We start from the raw sequence: 13,576 nt of genomic DNA on the forward strand, positions 1-13,576 counted from the left end.
CTATATGTATGTCTATTTCATATATCTATATATATATATATTATATCTGGTCTGGGCTCGTAGCACGAACCTAGTGTAGTTTTCTATATAAAAATGATAAAAATACAGATTTCTACACGTTAATCTGTAAAGGTTTATATATACATATTCTTACTTATATACAAGTTATCTTTCATATTAAAATATTCAATATATTGACTTCGGACTCTGTTATGCGGTCAACTTGGATCCACGCCCCACGGCAACTCAGCAAACATCTTTAGATGTTGATTTGACACTATACTATCTCTGGAGCTTCTGTTACCAGTCTCTTGACGACCTTCTTCCATCCGTTATCTCCTCGTATAAATTAAGGCTACGCCATTGAGGGACTATCTGTAACGGGTGATGGCGGTGGAGGATCCGGTTCATGTATGAACCCCACCTCACTGCTCGGGGATGGTGGGGGACCTCCATCATCCGAGAAGTGTAACCCCTCTGAGAAATAGTTCGTGCATATAGTGGGAGGAGGAGCATAAAGATCCTCTTCGAGTTCAAAGTCTTCATCAGAGACTGACGAATATGCACTAGAGGTCTGTTTACGTTCATAATTGATATATTTTGAAACAGATGATTCAACATCTGTCGTTGCTGGTGTGGTATAGTTCGGCATAGAAGGTCTATGATACATGTGTAGTTCACATGTTGACGGTGAAGGAGTATTGTAGTACTTCCCTGAGACAGATGTGAAATGTGAACGATCTGTCACTGGTGATGGTGGAGGATTTGAAAGTGAATGCTGGTAAGTTTGACCAATTGCCGACTGAGATTGACCAGTAAGATTATCACGGTTATAGAAGGTATCTCCGGTGTCCGTGGGGTTACTGGTCAAAGATATCGAAGCGTTAACTGTAACATTTAATCTTTTTGAGTAACAATGAGTGCCATCAGAATCTCCGTTATACGATGACTCATGACAGGTTGTTGTTTGGACTAGCGGTGGCATATACGGGTTTTCCTGCTTTAGTTTGGCTCGTTTTAAGAAAAACAATATTATCAAAACGAAGATAATGGCGGCGACACAAGTGAACACGATCACAATCTTATCACGATGAGAAGATCCACTCATATCTCTACTCTGTGTAGGAAGCCTGGTGCCTAAATTGAACAAAAAAACGAACATTGCATTAGGAAACCTACCAAGATCAGACCGCCTAAAAACTTTTCAACCATCTAAAACCATGCACCATCTGCTCATTGGGATGGTGCATGGTTTTCTAAATCGCTCAAAATCACAGGTGATTTCTTTTAGCCCAGATTAAACAGAGAATTTTCAATCCGAATTTATTGCTAATTATTGGCTGTGGAGCGTAGTTCCGTAGTTCCATTGCTTTTTAAAGCACTTTTACAACGGTTGAAAACGGTTGGGAGAGGAGCTATAACGGATACATAAACTACGATAAACCACGTAACGTTTTCTATCTTTAGTACAAATTAAATTAAACTCTTGAAGATAAATAGAGTATATTTAGAATATGAAGGAACGAATAATTACCATTGTTACTGGCTCCATTGTTGGCATTAGCACATGCTTTAGCATCTTCATCCTTGCCATCAGAGCAATCTTCCAAACCATCGCATTTCCACGTAGGAGGAAGACATTTCCCGTCGGAACAGACAAAGCTACCTTCCGCACAGTTCAAGCCTAACAATAACAAAATATCCCGGTTGAATCAGTAAGCATCAGAAATTGAAATGATATATACAAGATTTCTATATGTAACTGGGTATAACGATGAAACATTGGTTGTTTCAAGCTCCTTTAGAAATCTTAATGATAGCTAGTGCAAGGTGTATTTATAAGCTACTGCATGGTCAAAAATAGATGGGGTTTCATATGGATAACATTCGTTTTCATCATTCGGGCTCAAATCATAATGACAGTACAACGTTGGACCACCTAATCAATATAAACTCTTTCAGTCAGGAAAATTCGTTATAGATTTACTATTAAAAGTTTACTAGCTGTTATAAAGACGGTATATTGAAGAACGGAACTTACCGCACGAATCAGATTCATCGTTACATCTTGGTGCGCCATCACATCGGTTTTTTAATGGGACACATTGTTTTTTTTACACTGAAATTCATCTTTTTACATGGAGGACAATTCATCTCATCAGATTGGTCCTCGCACTCATGTGCACCATCACATCTCCACGCCATATGTACACACTCACCATTCTTACAACTGAACTGATTTGGACCACACGTTGGGGGAACTAGAATAAACCAATAACGAACAGTTAGTCAAATGTCGTTCAAAAACCGCCGAAGAAATACACAAGAAAATATCTCGCACGAAAAAATTTTGACTTGAAAACAAGGTGTTATTGATATTTCATCCATCATTCAACGTAATATAACTAACAAAACAATCTTAAACAATCCTGAAATATGCAGTGAACACCAAAATACGCGACCTAGCTATAAAAAGCGTCCTCTTAGTCTTACTGCGTCAAAGTACACTCACATTGGCATGTTCGTTTGTTTTCTCCGAGCACTAAATACTTCGGACAAGAACAGACAGGTTTATCTTGACTTGCAAAACAAAGATTACTGCAAACACTCTTGCTCTTCAAACATGGATGATTGTCTAAATTGAAGGGAGAAAGATGTTTATAGTTTGGCTTAATAGACCAGAAAATATAGTGTAGTGGGTGGGGAGGGGAAGGTTATCACTTTGTATAAAATCATGCACTAATGGGCAAGCTTTTCTGATCGAATTATCCACATATCTATCTTTATACACAATAGATCAAAACAAACTTATAAATGGTATCATCGGCCGCTTTTCCTGTCAGATTGTATGTGCACCAAGCAAGCCTTGTTCTCATATGTCCCTTGCATTCAGCCATGCATGTACTGTAGGCGACGAATTTATCGAAAATAACAAAGTACTTGTGTGTCATTGATCAGAGACAATAACCATCGTAGATGATCGTGATACATCGTAGATGATCGTGATACATCGTAGATGATCGTGATACATCGTAGATGATCGCGTGACATGTACACAGTCAAAAAAGAACAAAGTTCAAAGGCTTTATCGAGTCCCGCAAACCTACCATCGAACGAATATTTATCAACAACCATAACATCAACAGGTTCCTTAATGCCGCCTTGAATAAGTTCTTGATCTTGACCAGTCATCTTATTCACACGTTTCAGTTTACCAGAACCTGAATCCACCCAGTATAAGAAATTTGCATACACCGCAAGACTGTGCACTTTTATTAGATTGCTCACGTCAAGCTCTTCTTCCGTTAAATCTACGAAAGTTTGTTTTCAAACAAATTAGGAATGCTTGTATCGCCACGTGGTCAATATAGCTCAAATACAATAACAGTATACGATAGTTTAGCATATCATGCGCTAGCTCCTTACAAACAAGCCTGCGGGTACTGCAGTGCTCAACATCCGACGTAAATAACGGCTGCGTATTCACAACGTATTTTAATCACACAATACGCAGGTATAAATATGACTTGGAAAATCCCAGAGTGTGAAGCAGTGCAGTAATTATAAAACTCCAATGGCTATAATTAAATAGGGTCACGCCGAAAAAATTTAATGTACATATTTTCTATTAACTTTGTATTTAACTTTGTTATTTCATGTTATTGTCTATAAATAGTTATTTCTTTGAATGTATATCGACGCCTCTCATGGAAAACAGGAAATGCTGATCAGGCTATCGTCGATCAGATTTTAAATAAAGGTCACATACACACAAACATACCTTTCAAAGAAAGTCTGATGAACTTCTGTTTTATCTCTTCGACAAAAAAAAGATACTCCCCATTAGGATCAACAACCAGAGCTTCAAGTTGAACTTTGTTACGATCTTTAATATAAAGAGGCTTGTCAGGATCTCGAACACCGTCTATTCTTGCTCTCTCGATGCTTGCTGTTTTATCTGTGAAGTTTGTCCAATACATATATCTAGAAAAATCAGCAGCGTTAGATGAATGCCAAAATGTTCGCTTGTCGGAATGCAAAAATTATCGACATGTTCAATCACTTGTTTTTCTTTTTTAAAACATCCTTACTGTAGTATGTCTCTTCTTGGGGAATTATCAGCAGAATCGCATGATTCAGAGCGCCTGTTTATATGAGACGGGTGAGGGCTGGCTCGCTTTTGCTGCCCCCCGCTTGATGTTTTTATATGAGCCCGTCCGTTCAGACGGGATCTCGCGAGATCAGGGCTGGCCCGGTTCCATATGAATGCAATTTTACAAATATAGTGAAATAATATGTGAAGCGATATCTCAGCACTGCCGAGCTGGCCTGGCCTGTCTTGTATGAACAGGCCCTAAAATGGTGTAACATAAATTATTCACATTATTACAGGAGACTCGCAAAACTCGTTCAAGACAATTTCACTGGCTCACCCTCTTTTCGGATCCAAGGCAATAGACTTTGGATTACTTTCTTCATCGTCTACTATTGTACCAATGGCACCACTCGTTAGACTGGTGACTTTGATTGATTTCGAAATATCATCCGTCCAGTACAACTGTTTACCATACGGATCTAAAGCAATGTCCAGTGGCGAAGTCAATACTTCGTCATTACTCGAGGTGGGAATTTTCTCTGCATGTGAACCATTTGGAGAACTTCTGTAAATTGACGCGTGATCATCATATACTGATATCCAGTATACCATGTCAGTCCTTGGGTCGTACTCCAACGCACGTACTTTATGTTGTATATTTAACGGGAGGTAAACGTCAAAATTGTCGACGTGATCTATAGTTTGTCTGCGTATTGTATTACCATCGCTGTAGAGTAGAAAAAGCTGAGGACCTAGAGTGAGAAGATTTTCATCATTACAATTGTTTATAAACATTGACTGAAAAAACAGTTTGGATGAAGGTTTGTAAAGTTGTATTTATGTAAGATAAATAGCTTTGATTGGCGCTGTTAGTAATAGCTAACTGTAACTGAGAAGTCAAAATGTTAAAGCCTCAAATTTCAAAAGGTAAAAGTAACTGATCATGCAGACCACCATTATAAACAAGTATATCAAAATAAACATCTTCAATACTTACTGATACACGTTTTTTTGTTCTTTTCATCCAATGTGTAATGGTTTGGGCATGCGCAGGTGTATTTTCCATTTGATACAGCCAAACAAAGATGGCTACATCCGCCATTTTCATTTCCACAATCATTCCAACCAACCTGCCGACTATCATGAAATACCTTCATATCCATTATGTACTCTACATTACCCTCGATGGTAGTTCGGTTTCCGCCGTTATATTTACTAGCTCTGGTAATGGTGCCTTCCTGTTGGTCTCCCCAGTAAATGAAGTCTTTATATTGTGTTAAACAGTTGGGATGCGGAAGATGAAATGAAACAACCTTCTCAAGACCAGAACCATCAATTCTTGCCCGTAAAATATGATTGTGATGTTCTTCTGTCCAATAAATCATATTCTCAAAGAAATCGATGACCAACGCTTTCGGCCGAGCCATGTCAGTACGATTGGTGATAAGGATAGTCATATTACTTCCATCCATATTTGCACGAAGTATGGCAGCCGCAGAAGATGACTGTAGCCATTCTGTCCAATACATGTGTCTACATAAAATTTTAATGAATTTTAGTAACGGCATGCAGGATGATTTCAGGACTATATTTTTTCGCGTCTTAACTATATAAAAACTTGTGTGAGCGGATTCGATAAAATCTAATTAATTAAATTTTAGTTAAAGTAAAATTTTTCGAAGGTTCTTAGTTTGGCAATTATGTATCTTCTCCAAAACCGTACACAGATGCTATCTGCCACCCACCCAATCGCAATAATAATTGATATATCGTTTGATAAAAGGTAAGATTTACGATCGATGGATTTTTTTAATCTCGGACTCCGTTAAAGGGCTTTCTCCCTGCATCAGTGGAAACAAATCGTTAACTAGGAAACGAAAAATGCTTTGTGCGGCGCTCAGATATACTTGGCGTGATTTAAAGGCACATACTTTACAAGCAAAGGAATTTCAGTTTGAATCAATCCTTTCGATACAAATGTATATTTTAATCTACCTTTACGGAGAATGCACCAAAAACCGTTTTCATGTCAACGAAAAAAATGCATACCAGACGATTGACACTTGTGCATAGAATTATCAACAATTACCGCGACTTACCCATTGCCAGGGTCTAACGCTAACGAATGCGGTTCAGTCAAATTCTTCCAAATCAATGTTTTTCTGTGCGCTCCATCTAGTCGCGCGCATTCGATTCGCGCAAAGAACGTATCCGTCCAGTAGATGTTGTCTGCCACCCAATCAACAGCTAAACCATCGGGATATGATATGCCAACATCCACAACCACCTCCGATTGACTGCCATTTAAAAATGCTCGATTTATTTTATTTGATTCCATGTCGGTCCAGAATATCCTGCTGTAGTTGATGTGAAAATCGACCGCATTCGCGTCAATAATGCCAGGTATGGGTATTGGTTTGTCGCCATTGGTCGTGTCAATTGATATGCGACGAATACTTTTCAGGCGAGAAAATAGAAGGAACGCTTCCGGAACTAAATACAAAATAGAAACAAGAATTACTTTACCGAATCTAAAATAAATACAGTTAAATGGTAGAAGAAAGTTCAGTAGCAACTATGGGTATATGTCAACATGTACAGTAAGTACTTCACGAGAAGAATTAACATTAATATTTTTGTAAGTTTGCAAGGTGACATCAAATAAGTATATTAGCTTGTAGGTACACACGTAGGTAGTTAATGCTGCAAAGCTTTCGTGATATTCACGTGACGTGTAAATGTGTTTGATGAAGGCCCGCGTTAACAGATCGGGAGCTTTGCAGTACTTTCGTGGTGTGCCTACAAGCTCATTTACTTTGACATTGTGGATTCTAAATAACTTACCAACGCATGTCTTATTATCTTTAGTAAGTTCTAATCCCATGGGACATTCACATTGGACTCCAATCGGCGTGTAGAGACACAAATGAGAACAATTTCCATTATTCTTCTGGCAATCATTACCTCTCATTACCTCCTAAACATCAAAAACATCATGAATGAGCATCTACTGTACTTTTATAAAGCACGAAAATGAGAAGAATTTGCCATTCTCATCAATAGTTTGCTCATGGACGGATTTTTTTATGGATGCGAGAGGTTCGAAGAAATTTTGCATTCCTCCTGGAAATAATTGGTCAATGAGAAAACTGCGACACTCTGAAACTTTCAAAGATTCTAAGAATTAGGAAATTGAGGGCGGAATGTTGAACAAACAGATGAATATGTTGTTCATTCTTGAAATACAGTATTTTAACTCAAGTCTCCAGATTGACAATTCCTAAACGTCCAGATTGCATAAAACGCGTTATTTCGCATTTCAGAAATTGAAAACGTCAAACCATTTTATCCACATTTTCATGTTATCTAATACATAACGTTCCCGTCCTCAATCTATATCTGTCTTATGAGATTTTTCGCCGGGCTCATTACGGCCGCTGTCCACGAAACATATTATGCATGTCAACTTCAACAGGCTGTTTTATTTATACATACCATATTTGAGTTTCATATCCACAACCTTTAGACCCATTACAGCTGGTAATAACTCGACAATAATGTCCTTGCTATGTGAGCTATCAACATTAATCTTCTGAAGATTACGTCTTTGCCAATCAGTCCAGTAAAGATGCTTGCCAATCAAACCAAAGCCATAAATATGGGGCACATCTGTATCCAGTACCACACGCCTGCCACTACCATTTAAATTACAAACTTCAATTTTATCAAGTTTAGCATCCGCCCAGTATACTCTACGTTCCAAGTAGTCCAGAGCAAGACCATTAGGCCACTCAATGGAAGTATTGACAAGGACCTCACGATGAGTACCATCGAGCCATGCACGTTCCAGTTTAGGACGAGATCCCCAGTCTGACCAGTACATGTAGCTAAAAATACAGTAGAAAATACGATCGTGACATGCGTAGAAAAAAGGACCGCGTCATTGCAAGTCCTGGTGATAACAATAAATCTGCCTTTCGAAAGACCGAACACCGGCGAGTAACGATTTACAACGAGCCTTCGAACATCTTGTAGGTTTTGAACAACCACCCTGGTGGATATCTGTACCTTAGTGGGTAAGGATATAATCTGCCGTTTGTACAACCAACCCCTGGTGCGTAAGGATACAATCTGCCCTTCGTACTATCAACCTCTGGTGGGTAAGGATATAATCCGCTCTTCGTACAATTAACCCGGATAACCCCTGGTGCGTAACGATATAATCTGCCCTTCGTACAACCAACCCCTGGTGCGTAACGATATAATATGCCTTCGTACAACCAACCCCCGGTGGCCAAGGATATAATCTGCCGTTCGTACTATCAACCCGCACAGCCCCTGGTGCGTAACGATATAATCTGCCCTTCGTACAACCCTGGTACAACTAATCCCTGGTGGGTAACGGTATATCTGGCCTTCGTACAACAAACTCATCACGGGTAGCGATATATTGCGCCCTTACTGGAATCAACCACTGGCAGGGGGGGGGTACCAATATCTGCCAACTAAAATGCAATAATTACCCTTCTCCTGGATCGACGACAATGGCTCGAGGTTCATCAAGTTTTTCAGACACAAGGACTCTCCTTGAAGAACCATTCAAATGACTAACTTCATACGGTCAGTACCAGTGTCACTCCAGTAAAGATTACGGCCAATCCAGTCCACAGCAATTCCTTCTGGGAATTTCACCTCTGCTTGAACGACGGTTTGTTCTTCTACACACGAAAATTCAAATACACAACTTAGTCTCAGTGAATTGTCTCTAGCCAGAGACTGAAGGTTTTTTTAAAAGATTGATTTAGTAAGACTCAAGACTGGAAGGAAGTCTAACTTGCTGCTGAAATTGTAGTGTTCCCAGTTCCCTTATTGTAGTTTGTAATGGCGTGGATACAAGGCCTACAAGACTACTTTCGGCCCAGTATGAGTATGAGTGTGAGTATGAGATGAGCATAAGTCATAAGTCAAGGACTAATGAGCTAATTTCCTGGGTAATCATTTTTATTATGACTTTTACTAAACTCATTCATCTCAGTGGCATGGTCGCATCATTTTATTACGACCTTTACTAAACACATTCACCTCAATGATGGTCGCCAAGGTTTAGTGCATTTGCATAAATTATACAGAATATAAATTATCTTATTGTACCTGAGCCATTGAGTTTAGCCCTCTTGATGAGATGTAACTGTTGATCAGTCCAGTAAACAAATCTCTCTACTGGATCAAACTCAATGACAATAACATGGCGCATATTATGGATAGGCAGTGCTATTGCGGTGTGATCCAGTGTATCTAGTGAGATCAATCTTAATTCCGTCGTTCTGGCAACAATCACAAAATTTTGTGGTCCTAGCAAAAAGACAAAAAATACAATAGAGTCTGAACTGTAGTAATAAATTTCCCCTCTTTACACCTTATCAAACACCAAACTGACACATAGGTGTAAAGATGGGAAAATTTATAGTTCCCTATATTCATAAGCCAAGGTATTTTCTTACCATCTTCACATGTTTTATTATTATCCAAGAGAACAATCCCAGTTGGACATGCGCAGGAATAATTCCCACCTGCAGCCAGTAAACACAAGTGACTACAACCACCATTATTCTCAGCACATGGGTTTGGTACTAAATAAAAGAAAAAATATGGAATATATTTATTCCATACATGCTATGTATTATTGCCAATAATTGTTAAAATCATACCGCTTGGTTGTCTTTCAGCTTCAAAAGCTCGAAGATCCATTAAATGTTTTATTTTATCTTTAACAAGCCACTTTTCATGCCCGGTTTTTTTGTTGCAAGATTCAATGGACATTCTCTCCCAGTCTGTCCAATATACTCTATCACGATATATAGTAATTGAAAATGGATGTGGCAAAGAACTGCCAATTAATTTCTTTCTATTCTTTCCATCAAGATTTGAGCTTTCAAGTCGACTGAAGTCCTTGTGGGCATCAAGCCAAAATAATCTAGGGTCTTTGTAATCAACAGCTAAACCATTCGGCCACTTGATGTCCTCAGTGATCAGATCCCTTCGGCCTAAACCATCCATTGACGCTCGCACAATTCTGGGTTTCTCACCCCAATCAGACCAAAACATGTACCTAAAATACAATGTCAACATTTAACAGTTGCTGACACACAGTGTTTACCAATGGCAATGGATGATTTGAGCTAGGCATTGATTTGGCAGCAAATATCATACTCCCACAGATATCCCACACTCCTACATAAATTTCCCTAATGCATTTTCATTAATCAAATGTCAGGCTACACTTTTCAGTGGAGGTATTAAATTACTGCAGACAAAAGTGTTTGAGGTATAGGATGATAGACAAATTATGATTATGCAGTTCAACAATTAATTTGTCAAGGTATTAAAATTAAGAAATACAATACAGGAAATCCTATGAAAGCTTTACTAGAGACCACTGGGTTCAAAATATGGTGTTAGGCAGATTAAAACATGTTTCCAATATTTACAGCATTTTTCAGAAAATAATAATGCTATTACTACATTTTTTTGGTTAGGATGCTTTAGGGCAAATGTCTTTTGCCACTAATAACTCAATTAATAGGTTACAATATACTCTTGCACTCAATTGATTATATTCAACTTTTGTTTCTACTTCATTACAGGACAAACTCACAAAACATGAATGTTTGAACTAAAAATGCAAAACATGCATCACACAATATAGTATGTTTGGAATTTCAAAAAATAATACAAGTGGTGTGCATTTTTATGCACATAATACCACTCAGACACCAAACTACTTGTTGCAGATAGACCATATATTACAATGAGTGATTAAATTTCATAGTTTAGGTAAAATTTCTTTTTAAAATGCTTAGAAGCACAGAAATAACATGAATGCACAATAATGACCATCTCTTTATTCAGACATTAATACTACATGTATGAAAGCCTAATATGTTTCACATATATAAATTTCATGGACAGGAATGAAATGGTTCAAGTGTGATTTATTACAAAAGCAGAAAGGCTTTACACTATATTGCACTGCATGTGTGTATATATTTTTATTCAAATAATAAAATTTAATTTGAATGACTACATTTTTTATTAGAATCAATCAATGGTTGATGTGTACATTCATGTAGATACCTCCTTAGAGGATATGAATAACACAAACCAAACAACGTATTTTTTTAGAAAGTGTTTTAGGAGTGAACATATTTATATTCAATGGCACCACATGTAATTTTGAAACTCCATTTGGCAATTGCTAGTCCGGAACTGGGGCTTACAGCAGGAGTTCACCCCAACTGACTGCCAGAAAACTAACATAACCGTAGAAAATAGATCGAGCGCGAACAATACACACTTTAAAATGTCACAAAACACGTTTAGCTAAAGTTTTCTTTCACTTTGCCATAGGCTTGCTCAAACCACCAGCGCATAATGCGATAGCGCCAAGCTTACGTCGCAAACAATTAAGCTTCCGTTAAAAGGAGAATAATTAGCACCAAATTCCTTAACTAAATAAATAAAACTGCATAAAACGTTCTTACTGCATAGAAGCTTTCAGTGATATTGATCTTTAATTGCATGGAATATTCCACACAAGGGTATATTTTGTTACTATTTAAAAATACCAGAATATTTACCGGAGTTACGCGTCGTACAAAAATAAATAGTTTCAGATATCATTGTGTAAACTAAAGCTGTTTCTCCTTGCATGATAAATAGAATTAATTCTAAAAGATACCGCCGCAATGGATATACTACAGTCCTTATACAGTATTTCCAACTGTGAGAAACACGCTGGATGACCTCCCTCACAGGGCATTATCTTTATATTAAACTTCGAACACACCAATATTCCTATATATTCATATTTCGACAACAGTACTTTGTGAATTGAAAAAAAAACATTGCGAAATGGCTTACTATTAACAATATATACAAAACAGCATGGGTTCTAGGCTATAAAATGAATTATTTTACACTTAAAGTCTGGAAGCTTGCTTATAATTCCAACCATTTCTTAACCAATATATTTATGTTCGATCATGCAAATTCTAATGGATTTTTAATGGCTTCGAAAATCCAATTAGATCAACTTTCTAGTGAAATTGTAAAAAAATCGAATGTATAGACATATGTAACATTGATGGCAAACTTTGGCTAGAATCTGCAATATCTCAGGTTTCATGAAGAAATTCCATTCGACGACCCTTTGAGATAATCTGCAGGTTGAAACCCAGCCAAATATATTGGAATCCGGTACAAAAAAAATGTAACATACCCATGGATGGGATCAACAACAATCGCCCTTGGTTGGTCTAAGTTGTTCCAAAATAGCACAGAACGTTGCGTTCCATCCAAATTCACAACTTCGATTAATTTCGAGTGCGAGTCAGTCCAATAAATTTTCTTTGTGACCCAATCAATTGCAATTCCTTCGGGTCTTACTAAATCAACGGAGACGACAGTTTCAATGCGACCGTCTCCCTTTAAAGATTTCCGTAATATTTTTCCGAGGGAGACATCAGTCCAGAATAAAATTTGATCTTTATAATGAAATGCGACGGCTATAGCATCCTGTAAGTTATCTGCAAGTACTGTGGTAGTTAAATTGTTTTGACCACGTAGATCTCCTTCCACATGCAGCAAACGAATGTTCCGTCTCTCCGAGTATAAAAGCCTGAGCGGTTCAACTAAAAAAAGCAAAGAAAACAAGTAATATTTGGTTGATTAGCACTTGCCGGAGTATTTTAGCCTTATAACCCGACAACGAGCGAAACATAATACTCTTCGCATTTTGCTACACAGCTGCATGGATGAATATTTTTGTAAGATACGGATCTGTACAAACAATCAGTCACAAAACATTTGAGCGATCTCTAGACTAAATATAATGTCTCTTGTTTAACAGCATGCATGTAAAGCTTATTTTAAACTAAGATGAAAATTGAGTAAAGCTTGAATCTAGCTTCTAATCAAGTCAAATGATATGTAAATAAACATTTACTTGACTACAATGCCTTTATAAATGAATGTCCATAATGAGAGGCAACTATAGATGTTTTTATCCCCCATTCGCTTTCCGAACGCAAAAAATCTAACCAAAAGTCAATCAAGTTTACATGCTGCTATAAACAGGTCGAAAAATCACCGCTTCTATGTGGCTAAATATCACGCAAAGCGGTCCAGATGTGAAATACGCTTCACAACAAATATAATCGTCAAGCTTGTTGTGTTTTGTGGCCTTAACTGGGCATTGGATCAGAGCGTCTTAAATAATAATAATATATATCTTCATCGCTTTAAGAACACGTTTAGCAAATAATTGCGACATTGGCATGAAGATGGAACAAGAGCTTGTAATGTACAGCACAAATTGCGCCAACAAAGCATGAATATGACACATAATACTCGCGTTTTGCTTTGCTTCACGCGATAAACCAAACATATAATTCCCGCACGATTTCTTGAAAATGCCACTGT

The 13,576-nt window shown here is 37.7% G+C and overlaps 1 protein-coding gene across 1 annotated transcript; it reads right to left on the bottom strand.

The window, feature by feature from the left end:
* Window positions 1-12,809, bottom strand: LOC114542736 (low-density lipoprotein receptor-related protein 6-like). The gene is given in 18 exon segments (XM_028562204.1): window positions 1-1,137; window positions 1,535-1,684; window positions 2,042-2,105; window positions 2,137-2,261; window positions 2,513-2,635; window positions 3,108-3,311; window positions 3,782-3,984; window positions 4,434-4,848; window positions 5,094-5,629; window positions 6,196-6,589; window positions 6,941-7,063; window positions 7,592-7,983; window positions 8,620-8,713; window positions 8,716-8,814; window positions 9,248-9,448; window positions 9,598-9,726; window positions 9,805-10,205; window positions 12,375-12,809. Coding segments are annotated over 17 exon segments (4,431 nt in total). The 5' UTR covers window positions 10,202-10,205; window positions 12,375-12,809; the 3' UTR covers window positions 1-355.
* Window positions 12,810-13,576: the final 767 nt, after the last annotated feature.

Source organism: Dendronephthya gigantea, unplaced genomic scaffold (genome assembly GCF_004324835.1).
Source record: "Dendronephthya gigantea isolate DGI-Jeju-01 unplaced genomic scaffold, DenGig_1.0 000385F, whole genome shotgun sequence".
NCBI lineage: Eukaryota > Metazoa > Cnidaria > Anthozoa > Malacalcyonacea > Nephtheidae > Dendronephthya > Dendronephthya gigantea.